General features: G+C 39.9%; 1 protein-coding gene across 1 annotated transcript in view; it reads left to right on the top strand.

Annotated features, from left to right (window-relative positions):
* WASHC5 (WASH complex subunit 5) overlaps window positions 1–16733 on the top strand; it is a 68544-nt gene that overhangs the window by 655 nt on the left and 51156 nt on the right. Inside the window, exons 2-8 of the mRNA XM_064384580.1 lie at window positions 5997–6306; window positions 6759–6904; window positions 7545–7629; window positions 8250–8350; window positions 11543–11735; window positions 14277–14429; window positions 16240–16353. Of these exons, the coding sequence (XP_064240650.1) occupies window positions 6121–6306; window positions 6759–6904; window positions 7545–7629; window positions 8250–8350; window positions 11543–11735; window positions 14277–14429; window positions 16240–16353 (978 nt within the window). The 5' untranslated portion in view covers window positions 5997–6120. The remainder of the gene's footprint in view (window positions 1–5996; window positions 6307–6758; window positions 6905–7544; window positions 7630–8249; window positions 8351–11542; window positions 11736–14276; window positions 14430–16239; window positions 16354–16733) is intronic.

Raw genomic sequence — 16733 nt, 5'->3', positions numbered from 1 at the left:
AAAAAATATTCCCAGGGTCCTGATACCTCTATGATCGGACAGGAAAAAAAAAAAGTCACAGAGCCATGCAACTGGGTCTCCTGATTGCAAGTGCATGGAGCTCCCTCAAACATCAGTAAGAGGTAGTGAGGGAGAATTTTTACTTACTGTCTTTGTGTACAACAAGGGACACCTTCTCTAATTGTCCTTCACCTGCCTTTCCCAGGATTTCAGGATCAGCCTCATTTCAGAACTTTTCTGAAAAACATATGCAGCTTGCATTTGTCTTGATCAACAACCATTATATTTTGTTTGTGATAATGGATTTATGGAGATTAGTGCTTCCTTTATGGAACTGAGGTTTTGCAAAAGGCTTAAAAATAAGAACTCCCTTCTTTTATCCTCTGAATAGGGTAAACAGTGTTTTCCCATGACAGTTGGATTTCCTTAAGAAATATTGTTCTGTACTCTGAGTAATTGGTGTAATGATGCCATGCTTCATTCTTGAAAGCATGTCTTTTGATTAGTATTACCTCTCAAACTGAAAATCACCGTTCCATGCCAAATTCTTAAAAATGAAGTTACCGGCACTCTATAACTTGTAAAAGAAAATGTAGTGGGATCTCTGGTTCCATTTGATGCCAATGGTAATATAGCCTGTATTGAGAAAACTGATCTTTCAGAGTTTTCTTAATGCCTAGCACCAAGAGAACCTCTGAAAGGATAATTTAGCATTGCTTCTTCTACAGTGTTTATTTGGACCTAATTCTAAAGTGGTTTTTTAAGACTTAACTAAGTCATAACACTTTGTAAAGCTATCCACCTACTTCTTAGGTAACTGCAACTTGCTTAGGCTTTTTTTTTTTTTGAGATGAAATCTTGCTCTGCCACCAGGCTGGAGTGCAGTGGCATGATCTCGGCTTGCTGCAACCTCCGCCTCCTGGGTTCAAGGGCTTCTCCTGCCTCAGCCTTCCGAGTAGCTGGGACTATAAGCATGCAGCACCACGCCCAGCACTTTTATATTTTTAGTAGAGACGGGTTTCACCATGTTGGCCAGGATGGTCTCAATCTCTTGATGTGATCTGCCCACCTTGGCCCCCCAAAGTGCTGGGATTACAGGTGTGAGCCACTGCTCCTGGCCAGGCATTTTTAATGATGATTCTTAGATTCTGTTCTTCACGACCAGTACTTCAACCAACAGAGGGCTATTTACCAAATACTCTAGCCAATTATAGTTGCGCAAATTATGGAAATTCCATTTGTTACATGGAAAATATAACTAGTCCAGATTAGGAGGTCTAGTACATAAAATGTAACTAAGTGATTTCCCTCTTTCAGTTAATCTTGTTTTAACTCCTTCCATCTTCAAAAACTTAGCAGGAGATACTTGCATTATTAGAAATAGAAAACACAAATGCTCTTCATGAGGCAAAAGAGATTACAAGCAGTGAGTTCATTTCAGTAAAAGTATGTTAAATATAATTCATATTTTGCTTTGGCATTAAAAAATTTAATATAAAGTTTATATATAGAATTTTAGAAAGGCGATTCATCTAGGTAATAAAGACCCATAATATTTGTTTTACTATTGCCAAACATATTTGATTATTATTACCCTTCTCATGTTCCTTTAAAGTCGTCTACAGTATAATTCTAGAGTAAGGGCCTAAGGATTAAAATAAGAGATTGACATATAAAGGTCTTGATTTCTGTCGTTATCCCAGACTGACACTTCCCTGAATGTGTGCATGCAGGTGCTGAGTCTGTCTGTCCTTCTGTATGTTGGGAGAGAGTAGAGTCAAGGGCAGGTAATGTTACTTTGCTTTAAGATGTTTTTCCCAGGGACACTGTTGCCCTGTCATGGTATCCAAAATCTGGTAGCCATTGGACCTGTTCATCATAGCGTCCCCTCCTCTTCATGGGTCTAGATCAAGGGTTTCCAACCCAAGGCCTGGAGGCCACGTGCGGCCCAGGATGGCTTTGAATGTGGCCCAAGACAAATTTGTAAATTTTCTTAACACATTTTGAGTTTTTTTGCAATTTTTTAAAAGATCATCAGCTATTGTCAGTGTTAGTTTATTTTACGTGTGGCTCAAGACAATTCTTCTTGCAATATGGCTCAGGAAAGCTGGAAGATTGGACACCCCTGGTGTAAAGTTTCATCCTACTTAGACCTGGGTTAGTTTGGTGGTCTTCAGAGGGCTTTAGTAGGTGACTGTTTTGCCCATTGTCCATTATTTCCCCTTTCCCTCTCTCCTTTCCCGAGCCAGACCATATCCATGCAGAAAATGAAATTTTCTGAAATTCAGCCTGTTGTAGTTTAACAAGCAAGCATCACAGAGAAAACTAAAAGAACTTGTTAATAATGTATACCTTAATGTATATTAGCGGATACCTTCGTGAACGTTCTAGACAGCTGTAGTGACTTCTTGGCTCTCAGACCCAATCCAGTCTACTTCTTCTGTTTCTGCCCCTAGCTCACTCTGCTTTAGTTAGCTTGCTATTCCTTAGTACATCTAGCACATTCCTGCCCTGGGGCCTTTGCACTTACTTGTAACCTCTGCTTGCAATGCCATTCTCAGGATCCTTATCTATTGCTGCATAATAAACTATGCCAAAACCTAGACCATAAACTTTATAGTACCTATGGTCAGGAGTCTCTTCAGGCTTAGCTGGCTGCCTTTGGCTCTGGGGCTTTTAGAACTTTGCAGTCAAACTTGGAACAGGGGGCTATGGTATTATCTGAAGGCTGGACTGGGATTATAGAGATCTACTTTCAAGTTCACTCAGGTGGTTTTTGGCAAGCCTCAGTTCTTGTCATATGGGCTCCTCCACAGGGTTCTTTCACACCATGGTATCTTGCTTCCCCTAATCTAGCAAGCTAGAGAGGGTGACCAAGCCAGAAGTTAGTCTTTTTGCTATCTAATCTTAGAAGTGATATCTTTCATTTCTATCCTATTTCCTTTTCTTTTCTCTTTTTTTTCCTTGAGATGGAGTCTCACTCTGTCACCCAGGTTGGAGTGCAGTGGCACGATCTGAGTTTACTGCAACCTCTGCTTCCTGGTTCATGGAATTCTGCCTCAGCCTCCCGAGTAGCTGCATGCCTTCCCTTGCAACAATCATTTTTCTTAGTTCTCAGGGCTAGGAAGGCAATCTGATTATAATAATATGGTAAGTGGTTTCCAAAGAGGGCTCCCAACAATTCCCTGCCATTAAGTCAGTGCATACAGCTCCTTAGGTGAAGGGGTGAACCTTATTTTCCCTTTCACTGAGTCTGGATTGAGTTTGTTTATTAGTTGGCTCGGCTGCTATAACAAAGCACCACAGACAGAGTGACTTAAACACCAAATTTATTTTATCACAATTCTGGAGGCCAGAAGTTCAAGATCAAGGTATTGGTAGACCGTTTTCTTCTCAGGCTTCTCTTATTGGCTTGTAGCAGGCTATTTTCTTTCCGTGTCTTCACATGGCCTTCCCATTGTTCCTTTCTTTTTATAGAGGTAGGGTCTCACTATATTGTCCAGGGCAGTCTCAAACTCCTGGGCTCAAGTGATCCTCCCATTCCAGCCTCTCCAAGTGCCACAGTTATAGACATGAGCTACCAAGCCTGGCCCTCCTTTGTATATTTCTGTGTCCAAATTTCTTCTTCTTACAAAGATACCAGTCATATTGGATTAGGGCCCATCCTAGTGACTTCATTTTAACTTAATCACCTCCTTAAAAACCCTGTCTCCAAATATAGTCACATTCTGAGGTACTAAGTGTTAGGAATTCTGTGTTAGAACACAGAAATTCTGGGGACCCAACTCAGCTCATAACAGCTTGTGTCTTCCTTCCTTCAACCCAAAGAATACTGTAGAAGTAACTCTCTATCAATTCTAGGCCAAAGCCTTGAGAAGGCCTGGCAGTATCTCCATTGGCTCTCTTTGGGTGTCCCAAGCTGCCACGTAAGATGTCTGGGAATCCTGCTAGAGAGATCACAGGAGTTACAAAGAGGAAAGGTCATGCTGAGAGGGAAAAGTCCTGACACAGCATGAAGAAAGCCAGCAGACAGCAAAAACTGAAATGCTGACGTGTGATCTGGGTTGACCAGGTCCACTCAGCACTCAGCTCTTGAAGCCCTTCTAGATGAAGTGCTAGACATGTAAGCATTCAGCTACTGCAGCCAGCCAAGCCCTCTGTCCCTTTTCCCAATTCCTAACCCACAGAATCATGATAAATTTTTAAAATATGGTATTGTTTTGGGCAAATAAGTCTTCGGGTAGTTTGCCATAGTGCTGAGATTGTTTTGAGGACTAACAGTACAAGTTGTCAATTTAAACAGCATGCTGATGCTGTTATTGTGATATTTCATTTTCTATAATGCTGTGCAATAGTCACTGCTTCTGTTTAATAATGTCCATGTAGATATTTCTGTATTGTACTGCTGCATTTTCCTCCAGTCTCTTTCCTTTCAGCTGTCTAGAGCTTCTGATTATTACAATTGCCTTATAGGAATTGTACCATTTGTCTTATCTTTGGAAAAAGAGAGCTGTGTCCTAAAAGCCACTAGAAGTAGGTGAGGGAACATTCTTTAGAAATGTCTTTAGGCCTGGCAGCAGTGGCTCACACCTGTAATCCCAGCACTTTGGAAAGCCAGGGTAGGAGGACTGCTTGAGCTCAGGAGTTCAAGACCAGTCTGGGCAACAATAGTGAGAACTCATCTCTACTAAAAACCAAAAGAAATGTTAGCCAGGTATGGGGGTGCATGTCTGTAGTCCCACTGACAAGGGAGGCTGAGGGTGGGAGGATTGCTTGAGCCCTGGAGGTCGAGGCTGCAGTGAGCTATGATCATGCCACTGTACTCCTGCCTGGGCGAGAGTGAAACCCTGTCTCAAAAACAAAAAGATTTTCTCACATGCCAAGTATAGGAGATTCTTGCTATCAAGAACAGTCCGTATCTGAAAAATGCTAGAGTGATTCTAAAGTGTGGAAAAACACTTCATAAAAAGGAGAAGAAAAAGTTTTGATTACAAACGTATCTTGAAATTTATGAAAGTGAGCTTTGTATATCAGATTGTGATAAGTGCTGTGAAGAAAAAGCATAATAAAGGATGGAGCATATACTAGTTTTCATAGAGCACCTTGGGCAGAAGTCAGAAGGAAATGAGAGAGCAAGCACTATGGATATCCGGGTATATCAGATGGTCAGCAGCTTCTAAAGAGGTCCCTAATGATCTCTGGCTCCTGGTATTCATGTCCTATGTAGGCTTCTTCTCTTGACTTACTGACTCTCTCCTAAAGGAGAGAATAGGGCCAGGTGTGGTGGCTCATTCTTGTAATGCCAGCATTTTGAGAGGCTGGGGCAGGAGGGTCACCTGAGGTTAGGAGTTCGAGACCAGCCTAGCCAACATGGTGAAACCCTGTCTCTACTAAAAATACAAAAATTAGCCAGGTGTGGTGGCACGTACCTGTAATCCCAGCTACTCGGGAAGGCTGAGGCAAGAGAATTCCATGAGCCAGGAGGCAGAGGTTGCACTGAACTGAAATCGCACCACTACACTCCAACCTGGGTGACAGAGTGAGACTCCATCTCAATGAAAAAAAAAGAAAAGAAAAGAGGAAATGGGATAGAAATGAAAGATACCACTTCTGAGATTAGATAGCAGTGGGGTATATTGAAGCCACACATGCCCAGGGGTTCCTTCTCCCTAGCTCAGCAATGAGCTATATCATACCTTTTTCTCAAGAAGAGAAGTGACTAACATGTTGAAGAAGAGGCCAAGAGTGTTAATCTAGCAAAGTCCCTCCACATGGCAAATATGAAGAGTGAAGGATAAATACCCTTTCTCCCATAAAGGAACTCATTGTTTCTTATAATTTTTTTAGTGAGTTTTGGAGAAAAATATGTGTTTCATATGGGTACACATGTGCTTCCTTAAATTGAGATTTTCTTTTTTTTTTTCTTCTTTGACACAACTGAGCAAACCTTCTGCAGGAATAAATTGAGATTTTCATACTTTTTTTTTTGGATACAGGTTGTTTAATGGAGCAGCCAATCTCTCTGCACACCTGGTTTCATCTAATAATCTACAGACACCAGCTCTGAGGCCAGTTAATCATTCCCAGTGTCCAGGCACAGAGTAGTCAGTCCTGCTCACAATGGTGGACTTTCTAGCTGAGAACAACCTCTGTGGCCAAGCAATCCTAAGGATTGTTTCCTGTGGTAATGCCATCATTGCTGAACTTTTGAGGCTCTCTGAGTTTATTCCTGCTGTGTTCAGGTTAAAAGACAGAGCTGATCAACAGAAATATGGAGATATCATATTTGATTTCAGCTATTTTAAGGTAATCTTCCTCTAGCATTTTTACTGTTGTCTTTTCTACAAAAGCATGTTTTCTATGGGAACCATGAAACTCTGTAAGGTTAGGTAATTATGGAAAAAGCTAAAGAGAAAAGCTTTTGGACTAAATTTAATAACAGCTACTAACTTGAAAGTAAGTTGAAGATATTATGTGAAAGCCCTAACACAATATAATTGTATTTTAAAAGATAACTTTGATATTTCACATTGAAGGGCCCCATACTCAAAGCATGCTACTCTTGGTTGCAATTCAAATTCATTTCTCTCTAAGGGATTTTATATCTAGGCTTCTGTTATCTTCGTTGCTTTCTGTTGCTCTGCTTTAAGTTTGAGATATTTAAGAACATATGAACAAATTTTTAGAAGACTCTTTAGAAATTGTCACCGACAAGTATGCATTTACTGACATTTCACATACATGTGTTTTTTTCTTAGGGCCCAGAATTATGGGAAAGCAAACTGGACGCTAAACCAGAGCTACAGGATTTAGATGAAGAATTTCGTGAAAACAACATAGAAATTGTGACCAGATTTTATTTAGCATTTCAAAGTGTGCATAAATATATTGTAGACTTAAACAGGTACTGATCAATTTAGTAATAGCTTATTCTGGTAGTAAATAGTGGAGAGGGAGCAGGACACACAACAACATATAAATCTCTCTGAGTTACTGTAAAATTTCCTAGTTTATACCGTATATAGTTGTCTTTTTCTTCCTGTGGCACTGGTCATCTTAAGAATTTTAAAGTTTTACTATAATGTCTCTTGTGAGGTATCATAATAAACTTAGTTTATGCTAAGTCATAGAGCTTCCAATCCTGTCATTTATTATCGTATTCTAGTGTATTATATGTGAAAAGTGGGAAAAAGAACTTATTTTTATCATTAACTTTCTGTCTCTTCTATATTTCTTAAGAATTCATTACTTGTTAACTTTTACACTAGATAGATACTCCATGTTTTTCTGGCTTTACTCCTAGATACTTGTAATTCATAAATCAGGACTAGGGAATATTTGTGTTACTTGTAACAGCCATAAACATCAAACTGTGGCCCTAAATCAGTTTATAAGACTCCATTCTTAAGAACATGAAGGACCATGAACTAGTTAAAGGCCAGAATGCCTGGTATCCTGCCTTATCTTTTAAAAATCTTTCCTTCTTTAAAGATGTTAAAGTTTCTATTATAAATTAATAACTTGCTCTGGGGTTTTATTTCTAGATATCTAGATGATCTCAATGAAGGGGTTTATATTCAGCAAACCTTAGAAACTGTGCTTCTCAGTGAAGATGGAAAACAACTTCTGGTAAGTAATAGTGATTATTTAAAATGAAATTCAAGAATATCAAACTTAGTATCACTTTTTTTTCCCTTTAAGTCACAAATACATATTAAATGCCATTCTTTAAAGAGAAGTGAAATGAGCTTTTAATTATCTTTGAACTGGCAGGTCCATATCTGAGTTTAGAACATAGACTTTGAACAGAATTTAAAATGATTAAAAGTTATATGGAAGTTATGAGCTTCCTCGTTGTAAGAATTCTGTCTTTCTTACTTTTTGCATCCCAGGCATCTGTCCTGGTGCCCAGTACATACTGACCATTTAAGAAATGCTTATTGAATAAGTGAATGACTTTGTGATGAAGAGGTATTCACAATATTGGGATACTATTTTGGTGTCCCAAGCAAAAGAGCCACAATAGGCCAAATGAAAGATCATCACTGGGAATTAAACTCTATTTCACATAAACTTCAAGGCCCATTTTGCAAGAAGGTAAGAGCTCTTTGGAGGAAACCTACCTTTTCCTTGAAATCTGCAACTTTTTGGAGAAATGTAAGCAGTGTGATATTTTTAATGATTACCAACTTTACTCCCTAAGAATGTATAATCCTGTGATTTTGGCTTTTGTCCTCTTCTCTTCTTAGTGTGAAGCACTATACTTATATGGAGTTATGCTACTGGTCATTGACCAAAAGATTGAAGGAGAAGTCAGAGAGAGGATGCTGGTTTCTTACTACCGATACAGGTATTCCTGGGCTAGGACTGTACTTCCAAAACACTGCTGTTGGTAAAATGCAGTTTATGTTCCCATACTCCTTCTACTGTGAACAACAGTAATAAAAAAAATGGATAAGAAAGTACATGATTCCAGCCGGGCACAGTGGCCAGCACTTTGGGAGGCTGAGGTGGACAGATCACAAGGTCAAGAGATTGAGACCATCCTGGCCAACATGGTATTTTTGTACTAAAATACAAAAATTAGCTGGGTGTGGTGGCGTGCGCCTGTAGTATCAGTTACTTGGGAGACTGAGGCAGGAGAATTTCTTGAACCCGGGAGGCAGAGGTTTCAGTGAGCCAAGATTGTGCCACTGCACTCCAGCCTGGCACCTGGCGACAGAGTGAGACTCTGTCTCATACAGTTTGGCCAGGTGCGGTGGCTCATGCCCATAATCCCAACACTTTGGGAGGCTGAGGCAGGCAGATCGTCGGAGGTCAGGAGTTCGAGACCAGCCTGGCCAACATGGTGAATCCCTGTTTCTACCAAAACTACAAAAATCAGCCGGGCGTGGTGGTGGGTGCCTGTAATCCCAGCTGCTAGGGAGGCTGAGGCAGGAGAATTGCTTGAACCTGGGAGGTGGAGGTTGCAGTGAGCCGAGATCATACCACTGCACTCTCTAGCCTGGGCGACAGAGCAAGACTCTGTCTCAAAAAAAAAAGTGTAAGATTCTTATCTCTTCTGAGCATATTTTAGGAATATAACAATTATGCCCTATTATATTTCATAATAATAAATTATAGATTGTAAAATCTATATATTACATATAAAATATTCTATATATTATAGATTATTATAGGTATGGATTATACTGTCCCTAATGATAAATACAGTTTTAAAAAGGAGTCCATATTGTGAACTTTCTTTACCTTGAGGCTAAATTTCAAAGAGTCTTAGAAATCTAATGAAGATTGTTTTTGAGTAAAAGCAGCTAGAAACTCCTTGGCAGATATAAGGGAATCAGTGTGCTTTCTGTTGTCATTTTCAGCTTGATGACTTTGAAAAGTTGTCATTCAGAGGCAGGTTGAAAATGAATTCTCTCAAATATTTGCATAGAAACAAAAACAAATCAAGCAACAGCACATATCCACAATTATTTGTTGTGTCTATCTGAACAGAACTGTGATTCTTCAGGAAGTAAGGTTTTGAAACCAGGAGCCACCTTAACCAGCTTTTTAATTTTAGTATCTAACACACAGGTTTTCAATTTGTGGAATGAGCTAAAAATGGAATACCAGGTCAGTGTTGGAAATAGTGAAGATTCAAAGAAGAAACTGTCAGTAAGAAGGAGTCAATTAGGAGCTTGAGCTAAAGATGGAAGGAGTAGAATTAACATTTTCAAATTTAAAAATTAGGACAAACAGGCAGACTGTCAAGGAGAAGGGGTTCTTGGTGGGGACGTTATACTTTTGCAATACCAGTTACTACTGTGTCCTCAGCAGGAAATTAATCTTAGGCTCCTCAACTAGCCTTTTCCTTTCAGCCGTATCAGTATTCGAGGGGAGTTTTCTATCTGTGTTCATTCATGTCAGTTTGACCAAGCTGTATTTTTTTTTTTGAAATGGAGTCTCACTCTGTTGCCAGGCTGGAGTACAGTGGCACGATCTCAGCTCACTGCAACCTCTCCCTCCCAGGCTCAAGCGATTCTCCTGCCTCAGCCTTCCGAGTAGCTGGGACTACAGGCGCAGGCCACCACACCCAGCTAATTTTCATAGTTTTAGAGAGATGGGGTTTCACCATGTTGGCCAGGCTGGTCTCGATCTCTTGACCTCGTGATCCGCCCACCTCGGCCCCCCAAAGTGCTAGGATTACAGCCATGAGCCACTGCACCCGGCTGACCAAGCTGTTTTAACACCCATGATTTTGAAAATGAGATTTGAATGGCCTTTCCTATATTTCTGAGAGTACCTGGAAAAACAGAAACTATAAATAGTATAAAGAAGAAGAAAAAAATATTGGCTTATCAAGCCCAGTTTGAAAATACTGCTTTACAACATCTAATTCATTAGAATGTGAGCATTCGTTATTGAAGTGACACTGAACACTTCCAAGTCGCAGTCATAGCAAAAGAGATTCTTAGCAAATAGAAGATCATCTCCAAGTCTCAGATTCTTTGAATCTAGTTCATTTCTTTCAGAGCTTACTATTCCACCCTGAAAATCACAGACATATTTATTAGATGTCTATAGAAGGAACAGCTTGCCAAGAAAAAAGTTAGTATATATTTCAGTTTGAATTGACATAATAATTTTATTAATTTGTAAAATGTCAGGTTCATCTTCTTTATCCACGATTTTCAAATACAAAGAGCTGTGAAAAAATACATATACATAACACACATGTACATATACGTAGTAATTCATTTGGCAGCAAAACCTGATCTAACCTGAAATCATTTGGATTCAAAACTTGCCTGGAACAGATGTGAGGCTATATATAGTCTTCACTTATCTCACTTTTGTAAGTATTTATAAATTTTCCTCCAGAATTGTTCACCTATGTTGATCATGGGATGCCAATTCAGACCCTGCTGGAGTGTTATATTGTGTATAATATATATTGTATATGATCTATGTGCCATATTACTTTCTTATATTTGAAAAATGCTATATTCTGAAACAAATCCAGTCCCAAGGATTTTGGAAAAGGGATTATGGACCTTTACATAGTATGAATACCCATATTCTAAACAGGCTTCCAAAAATATAATTTTGAGGCCAGGCACGGTGGCTCACACCTGTAATCCCAGCACTTTGGAAGGCTGAGGTGGGCGGATCAGCTGAGGTCAGGTGTTCAAGACCAGCCTAGCCAACAGGTGAAACCTCATCTCTACTAAAATACAAAAATTAGCTGGGCATGGTGGCGGTTGCCTGTAATCCTAGCTACTCAGGAGGCTGAGGCAGGAGAATTGCCTTAATCTGGAGGCAGAGGTTGCAGTGAGCCAAGATCACGCCACTGCACTCGTGTGTGTGTGTGTGTGTGTGTCTGTGTGTGTATATACACATACACATAATTTTGAATCTTGAGGCTATAGATGTATCTATGGTCATATCTAAAACTGTATTGAGTCAAAGTAGAATGGAATTCTTCTCGTTTGTTAGACTTTTCAGTTTCTAATATGTGTGGTTTGGCCCTTTGTTTCCCATTGTGAATATGACTCAGTGCTGCTCGATCTTCTGCTGATTCAAATATGGATGATATTTGTAAGCTGCTTCGAAGTACAGGTTATTCTGGCCAACCAGGTGCCAAAAGACCACCCAACTATCCCGAAAGCTATTTCCAGAGAGTGCCTATCAACGAATCCTTCATCAGTATGGTCATTGGTCGACTGAGATCTGATGATATTTACAACCAGGTGGGAATTAAATCTGTTAAGACCTATTAAGACAGTTTAACAGACTGATTTCACTTCCCTCTTTAATTATTCCTTTCCTTCTTCCTTTTCCAAAAGAGTGAAAGCAGCTAGTAACTTTTTAAAACCTTTTGAGCTGTGCTCCAGGATGATAAAAGAAAGAGGGTTATTAATTTTGGCAGAATTAGAGATTTCAGGGAGAAGATGGGATTTGAGCTATTGGGAAGAAGATGAATTATTTTAGTCATTCATTCAAGAAGTAGTTGTTGAATGTGTGATGTGTGCCCATTCACATGCTACGTTCTGGGGACCCATCACCGAAGAAACCTGGCCACATCCCTACTCATACTGAGCTTGTAGCTTAGGAAGGACAGATGACAAGATTATAGTAAAGCAGGATGGGTGTTATCTTAGGGGATGCAAAGGGTGCCACTAGAGCATGCAGCAGTGGCAGCAAGGTCACAACAGGTGACAAAAAGAAGGTAAGAAGAGTCCAGGAAAGGAGGCAACCTGAGCAAGGCTGTAAAGGTCAAGCAGCATTTGAAAATCGTCCCACTCCCCTTGCCAGTATGTGTAGTATTATTCACTTCCTTTAAACAACACCAAAGAAAATTACTATTTGACTTCATTGTTCTGAAGAAAACATAATTTTAGATGTTATATTTTAAAATATTTGTAAAAACTATTATAGGGAGTAAAGAGGCCAGGTGCAGTGGCTAACACCTGTAATCCCAGCACTTTGAGAGGCCAAGATGGGCAGATCACCTGAGGTCGAGAGTTCGAGAACAGCCTGACCAACTTGCAGAAACCCCATCTCTACTAAAAATACAAAATTAACTGGGCGTGGTGACACATGCCTGCAATCCCAGCTACTTGGGAGACGGAGGCAGGAGAATTGCTTGAACCTGGGAGGTGGAGGTGTTGGTGAGCCAAGATCGCACCATTGCACTCCAGCCTGGGCAACAAGAGCAAAACTCTGTCTGAAAAAAAAAAGGTAGGGGAGTAAAGAGGCCTGTGATAACTGTGGATATCATTTATCACAGAATGAACCTGATCTGTGCAGTTCTTTAGGTAACTTGTTAGTTTTTTTGTGTGAATATGTTAAGTATAAACAAGAGGGGTTTTTTTGGTTGTTGTTTTAGGACAATTCAAAATCAGCAGATGCCAAGTCTCTGTAATAATTGTTGCCTTTCATTGAGAATTCAGTCCAAACCAGCCACAAAGGAGGTTTTGTTCCTATACCATTTCTCCGTTCCTCACAACAGCCCTATAAAGTAGATGGCATTATCCCCATGTTGCTGTTGAGAAAAATAAGACTTGGAGAGCTTAAATAATTTCCTTGAGTTCCTATTACTAAGTAGCAGAGCCATAATTTGAATTTGGTCTGTGTGAATTCAGAGTGTCTCATTCCTGATCGCCTCTTATTCCATGTCTTTCTGAAAGCAGTGTGTTTCTATTTTCTCCTTGCCCCATGATCTTTATTATTTATTAGCACAAGGGTTCAATTGTGGTTGTTCTGTGTGTCCACCCCACTCTCTGTCCTACACCTCCCCTATCCCTGGTCATAGCTGATAGATCAGATTCTCTGTCTCCAGGTAATTTGGAATTGGGCCTGAGAACTAGTTTCTGGATTGGAGTTTACCCACAATATGCAAAACTGGGAGTCTGCAGGCAGCCTTATTCTGCCATGTATATGGAGAGTAGCCTGGAGGGAGAGAAAAGTTGGGCCCACACATCAGGGGGAGAAAGAAGGCATTTCGATTCCCAGCCCCAGCCCCTGCTTGTGGCCTGGCCACATTCCTGCCTGCAGCTTTCATGTGACATGGCTATGTCTGTCCTTAAAACAATGTCTCTCCTTCTTGCTTATGGGAGCTCAAGGTAATTAATACATGCTGTGTGCAGCCCAAGATTTCTAGTAAGTGAGGGGATGGACCCCTAGGGAACACCTGCATTTAAAAGGTAGAAGATGAGGACTCAGCAAAGGAGATTGAGAAGAGAGAGTGGGATCTAGGAAACCAGAGGAGGAGAGGGTTTCATTCCTCAGAGAATTTAAGTGAGAGTCCTAAAAGAAGCTGGAGAATTGGATGGTTGTGAGGTCATGAGCGACCTTAGGGAATTCCACTGGAATGATGGTGAAGGTCAAATTTCAGTGAGTTGAATAATAAACAGAAAGTGAGAAAATAGCAACAGCCAGTAGAGCCTATCCATTCTAAGAGTTGTCTCTAACGGGAAAGATACGACAAAGGACAAGTGGTGGGAGACACAGGGATAGGACTTTTTTTCTTTTTTTTTTTCCTTAAGAGAAGACTTAGATTTGCAGTAGAGTCAAGGGCTGGAAGGAAGAGAATATTATGGGGTTAGGGATAAGGAAGACATTGGCAAGCAATGGTACAGTCTGAGAATGGCTTCCAGTGTCCAGGATCCTGAAAGGTGATGGGCTTTGGAGAAACTGATGTGTCCTACAACCAGAGAGATTAATTTGAGCATGTCTACACACAAATATTGCCAACAGCTCCCTCTTGGGGTGTCATCTCAACATTGCAGGTCTCAGCATATCCTTTGCCGGAGCATCGCAGCACGGCCCTGGCAAACCAAGCTGCCATGCTGTACGTGATTCTCTACTTTGACCCTTCCATTCTTCACAACCATCCAGCAAAAATGAGAGAGATAGTGGATAAATACTTTCCAGATAATTGGGCAAGTATTGCTAATTTTTTTTCCCTACAGTAAATGTGTTAGAGAACTAATTTCCCATTCTTTTGGCCTTTAACCCAGAGGTTGTAATGTTGGAAATAACGAGACATAACATCACTTAGGTAAAATTGCTCTAAGTGTATTGAAAATTTTATAATTGTAACATGAAGGAATATATGAGTCAGGAGATATCCTGAAGAACCCATTAGTCTTTTTCTAAAATGGATACTCTCAAAATTAAACCATTTATTAAAATTTATCTTGCTTTACCTACTGAGATTACAACTAAGTTGTATAAGGATTTGTTTATTCTTTTCTGTTTTCTTAATGTAAGCTAGCTGAATTCATCTAATTCGTCACTTTGTGAATAGGAATTTCACTTTTATAATAAAGTTTTACCTAAAAGCTAATTGTGATGGGTTATTAAAGTTTATATTATTGCAAGGATATGCTTGTATCTTTGTAAGCATTGTTTCATTTTAAAATATATATTTTTTGAGATGGAGTCTTGCTCTGTCGCCCAGGCTGGAGTGCAGTGGCACAATCTCAGCTCACTGCAACCTCTGCCTCCCGGGTTCAAGCAATTCTCCTGCCTCAGCCTCCCTAGTAGCTGACGTTACAGGTGTGCACCACCATGCCTGGCTAATTTTTGTATTTTCAGTAGAGACAGGGTTTCACTATGTTGGCCAGGCTGGTCTCGAACTCCTGACCCCAAGTGATCCACCTGCCTCAGCCTCCCAAAGTGCTGGGATTACAGGTGTGAGCCACCATGCCTGGCCAAAAATATTCTTATAGGAATAAAACTTGCTTCATACTTAATGTATATGAAATGTTTTCTTTACACAAAGAGGCTTTAACAAAATGCAGTGAGTTGTATCATAGTCGTAGGTAGCAGATTTTGTTCTGCTTCTATATCAGCTTTGAATCACATTAACTATCTGTTATGAGGGACCTTCAATTTATTGGTAGTATGAGAACAGCCTACGTTAGCAAGTGATGGTTCCTGGCCAACTGTGAATCATATTAGTGAGCTCGGAGTTGAGCAACCAAGAGGAAAACACTGATAGTGTGGCTTCATGTTTCTGAGTTTAATAAAGAAGTTTTGACCATGACACTATAATTAAAGACATATTTATTATTGGAAAAGACCAAGGCTGGGTACAGTGGCTCACGCCTGTAATCCCAGCACTTTGGGAGGCCAAGGCAACAGGCAGATTGCCTGAGCTCAGGAGTTTGAGACCAGCCTGGGCAATACAGTGAAACTCCGTCTGTACTAAAATACAAAAAATTAGCTGGGCATGGCTGCATGTGCCTATAGTCCCAGTTACTCCAGATGCTGAGACAGGAGAATAGCTTCAACCTGGGAGATGGAGGTTGCTCTACCTGGAGACAGAGCAAGACTACTATCTCAAAAAAAAAAAAAAGATCAAAATCCAATTACATGAAACCTATGAGATACACACCTAAAAAAATGCCCTGGCACACTGAAAGGGATTTTTAAAAAGATATCCCAGGGAAATGCCAACCAATAAAACAACTGGTGAGAAAACGTTAATATTGTACAATAGAGAATTTCAAAAAGAAACGTTAATAGGTATAAAGAGGCCTTTATTAACAAGGGGAATTAACAATCAGGAACACTTACTTAACAATCAGGAACACTTACCTATACATTTGGAAAATCTTGATTTTTCGTTGGAATGGAGTTTAAACATGAAGGAGTGGGTATTGTCTTCTGTAACTTTTTATGTATCCATTCCCTTGCCTTGAAGTGAGTAGGAAGTTAACAAATAATGAATGTCTCCTCTTTCAGGTAATTAGTATTTACATGGGGATCACAGTTAATCTAGCAGATGCTTGGGAACCTTACAAAGCTGCAAAAACTGCTTTAAACAATACCTTGGACCTTTCAAATGTCAGAGAACAGGTAGGTTCTAATCTGGGGACATTCTCCAATAATTGCAGGCCTAGTTTATGAAGTAGCAAATAAGCTAAGTAGATTTCCCAAGGAATTTGGAAAATAATCACTTAGACAATTTAATGCAGTGATTAATAAAAGGCGAATTTTATAAGTTAGAATAAGATAGGTAATCGTAGGTTTTTAAGTTATATGGCATATGTAAATTGAAGATTAGGATTCTAAGGAAGATTCAGTACCCTCAGACAAATAAGTGTGGCTTATGCCCCATTGACTCAGTTTACTTTTGCTTAAAGACTGTATTCTTATGGCCAAAGCTGGTTTTACCAATAGCTGGAATTAATACGCTTTTATCAGTAGGATGAATGAAGATGGTAACTGAATACATA

This window comes from Aotus nancymaae, unplaced genomic scaffold (genome assembly GCF_030222135.1).
Source record: "Aotus nancymaae isolate 86718 unplaced genomic scaffold, 86718_ANA_hifiasm-v0.15.2.pri h1tg000036l, whole genome shotgun sequence".
Taxonomy (NCBI): domain Eukaryota; kingdom Metazoa; phylum Chordata; class Mammalia; order Primates; family Aotidae; genus Aotus; species Aotus nancymaae.
The sequence above is the reverse complement of the archived record's forward strand: the minus strand, read 5'-3'. Positions and strand labels throughout refer to the sequence as shown.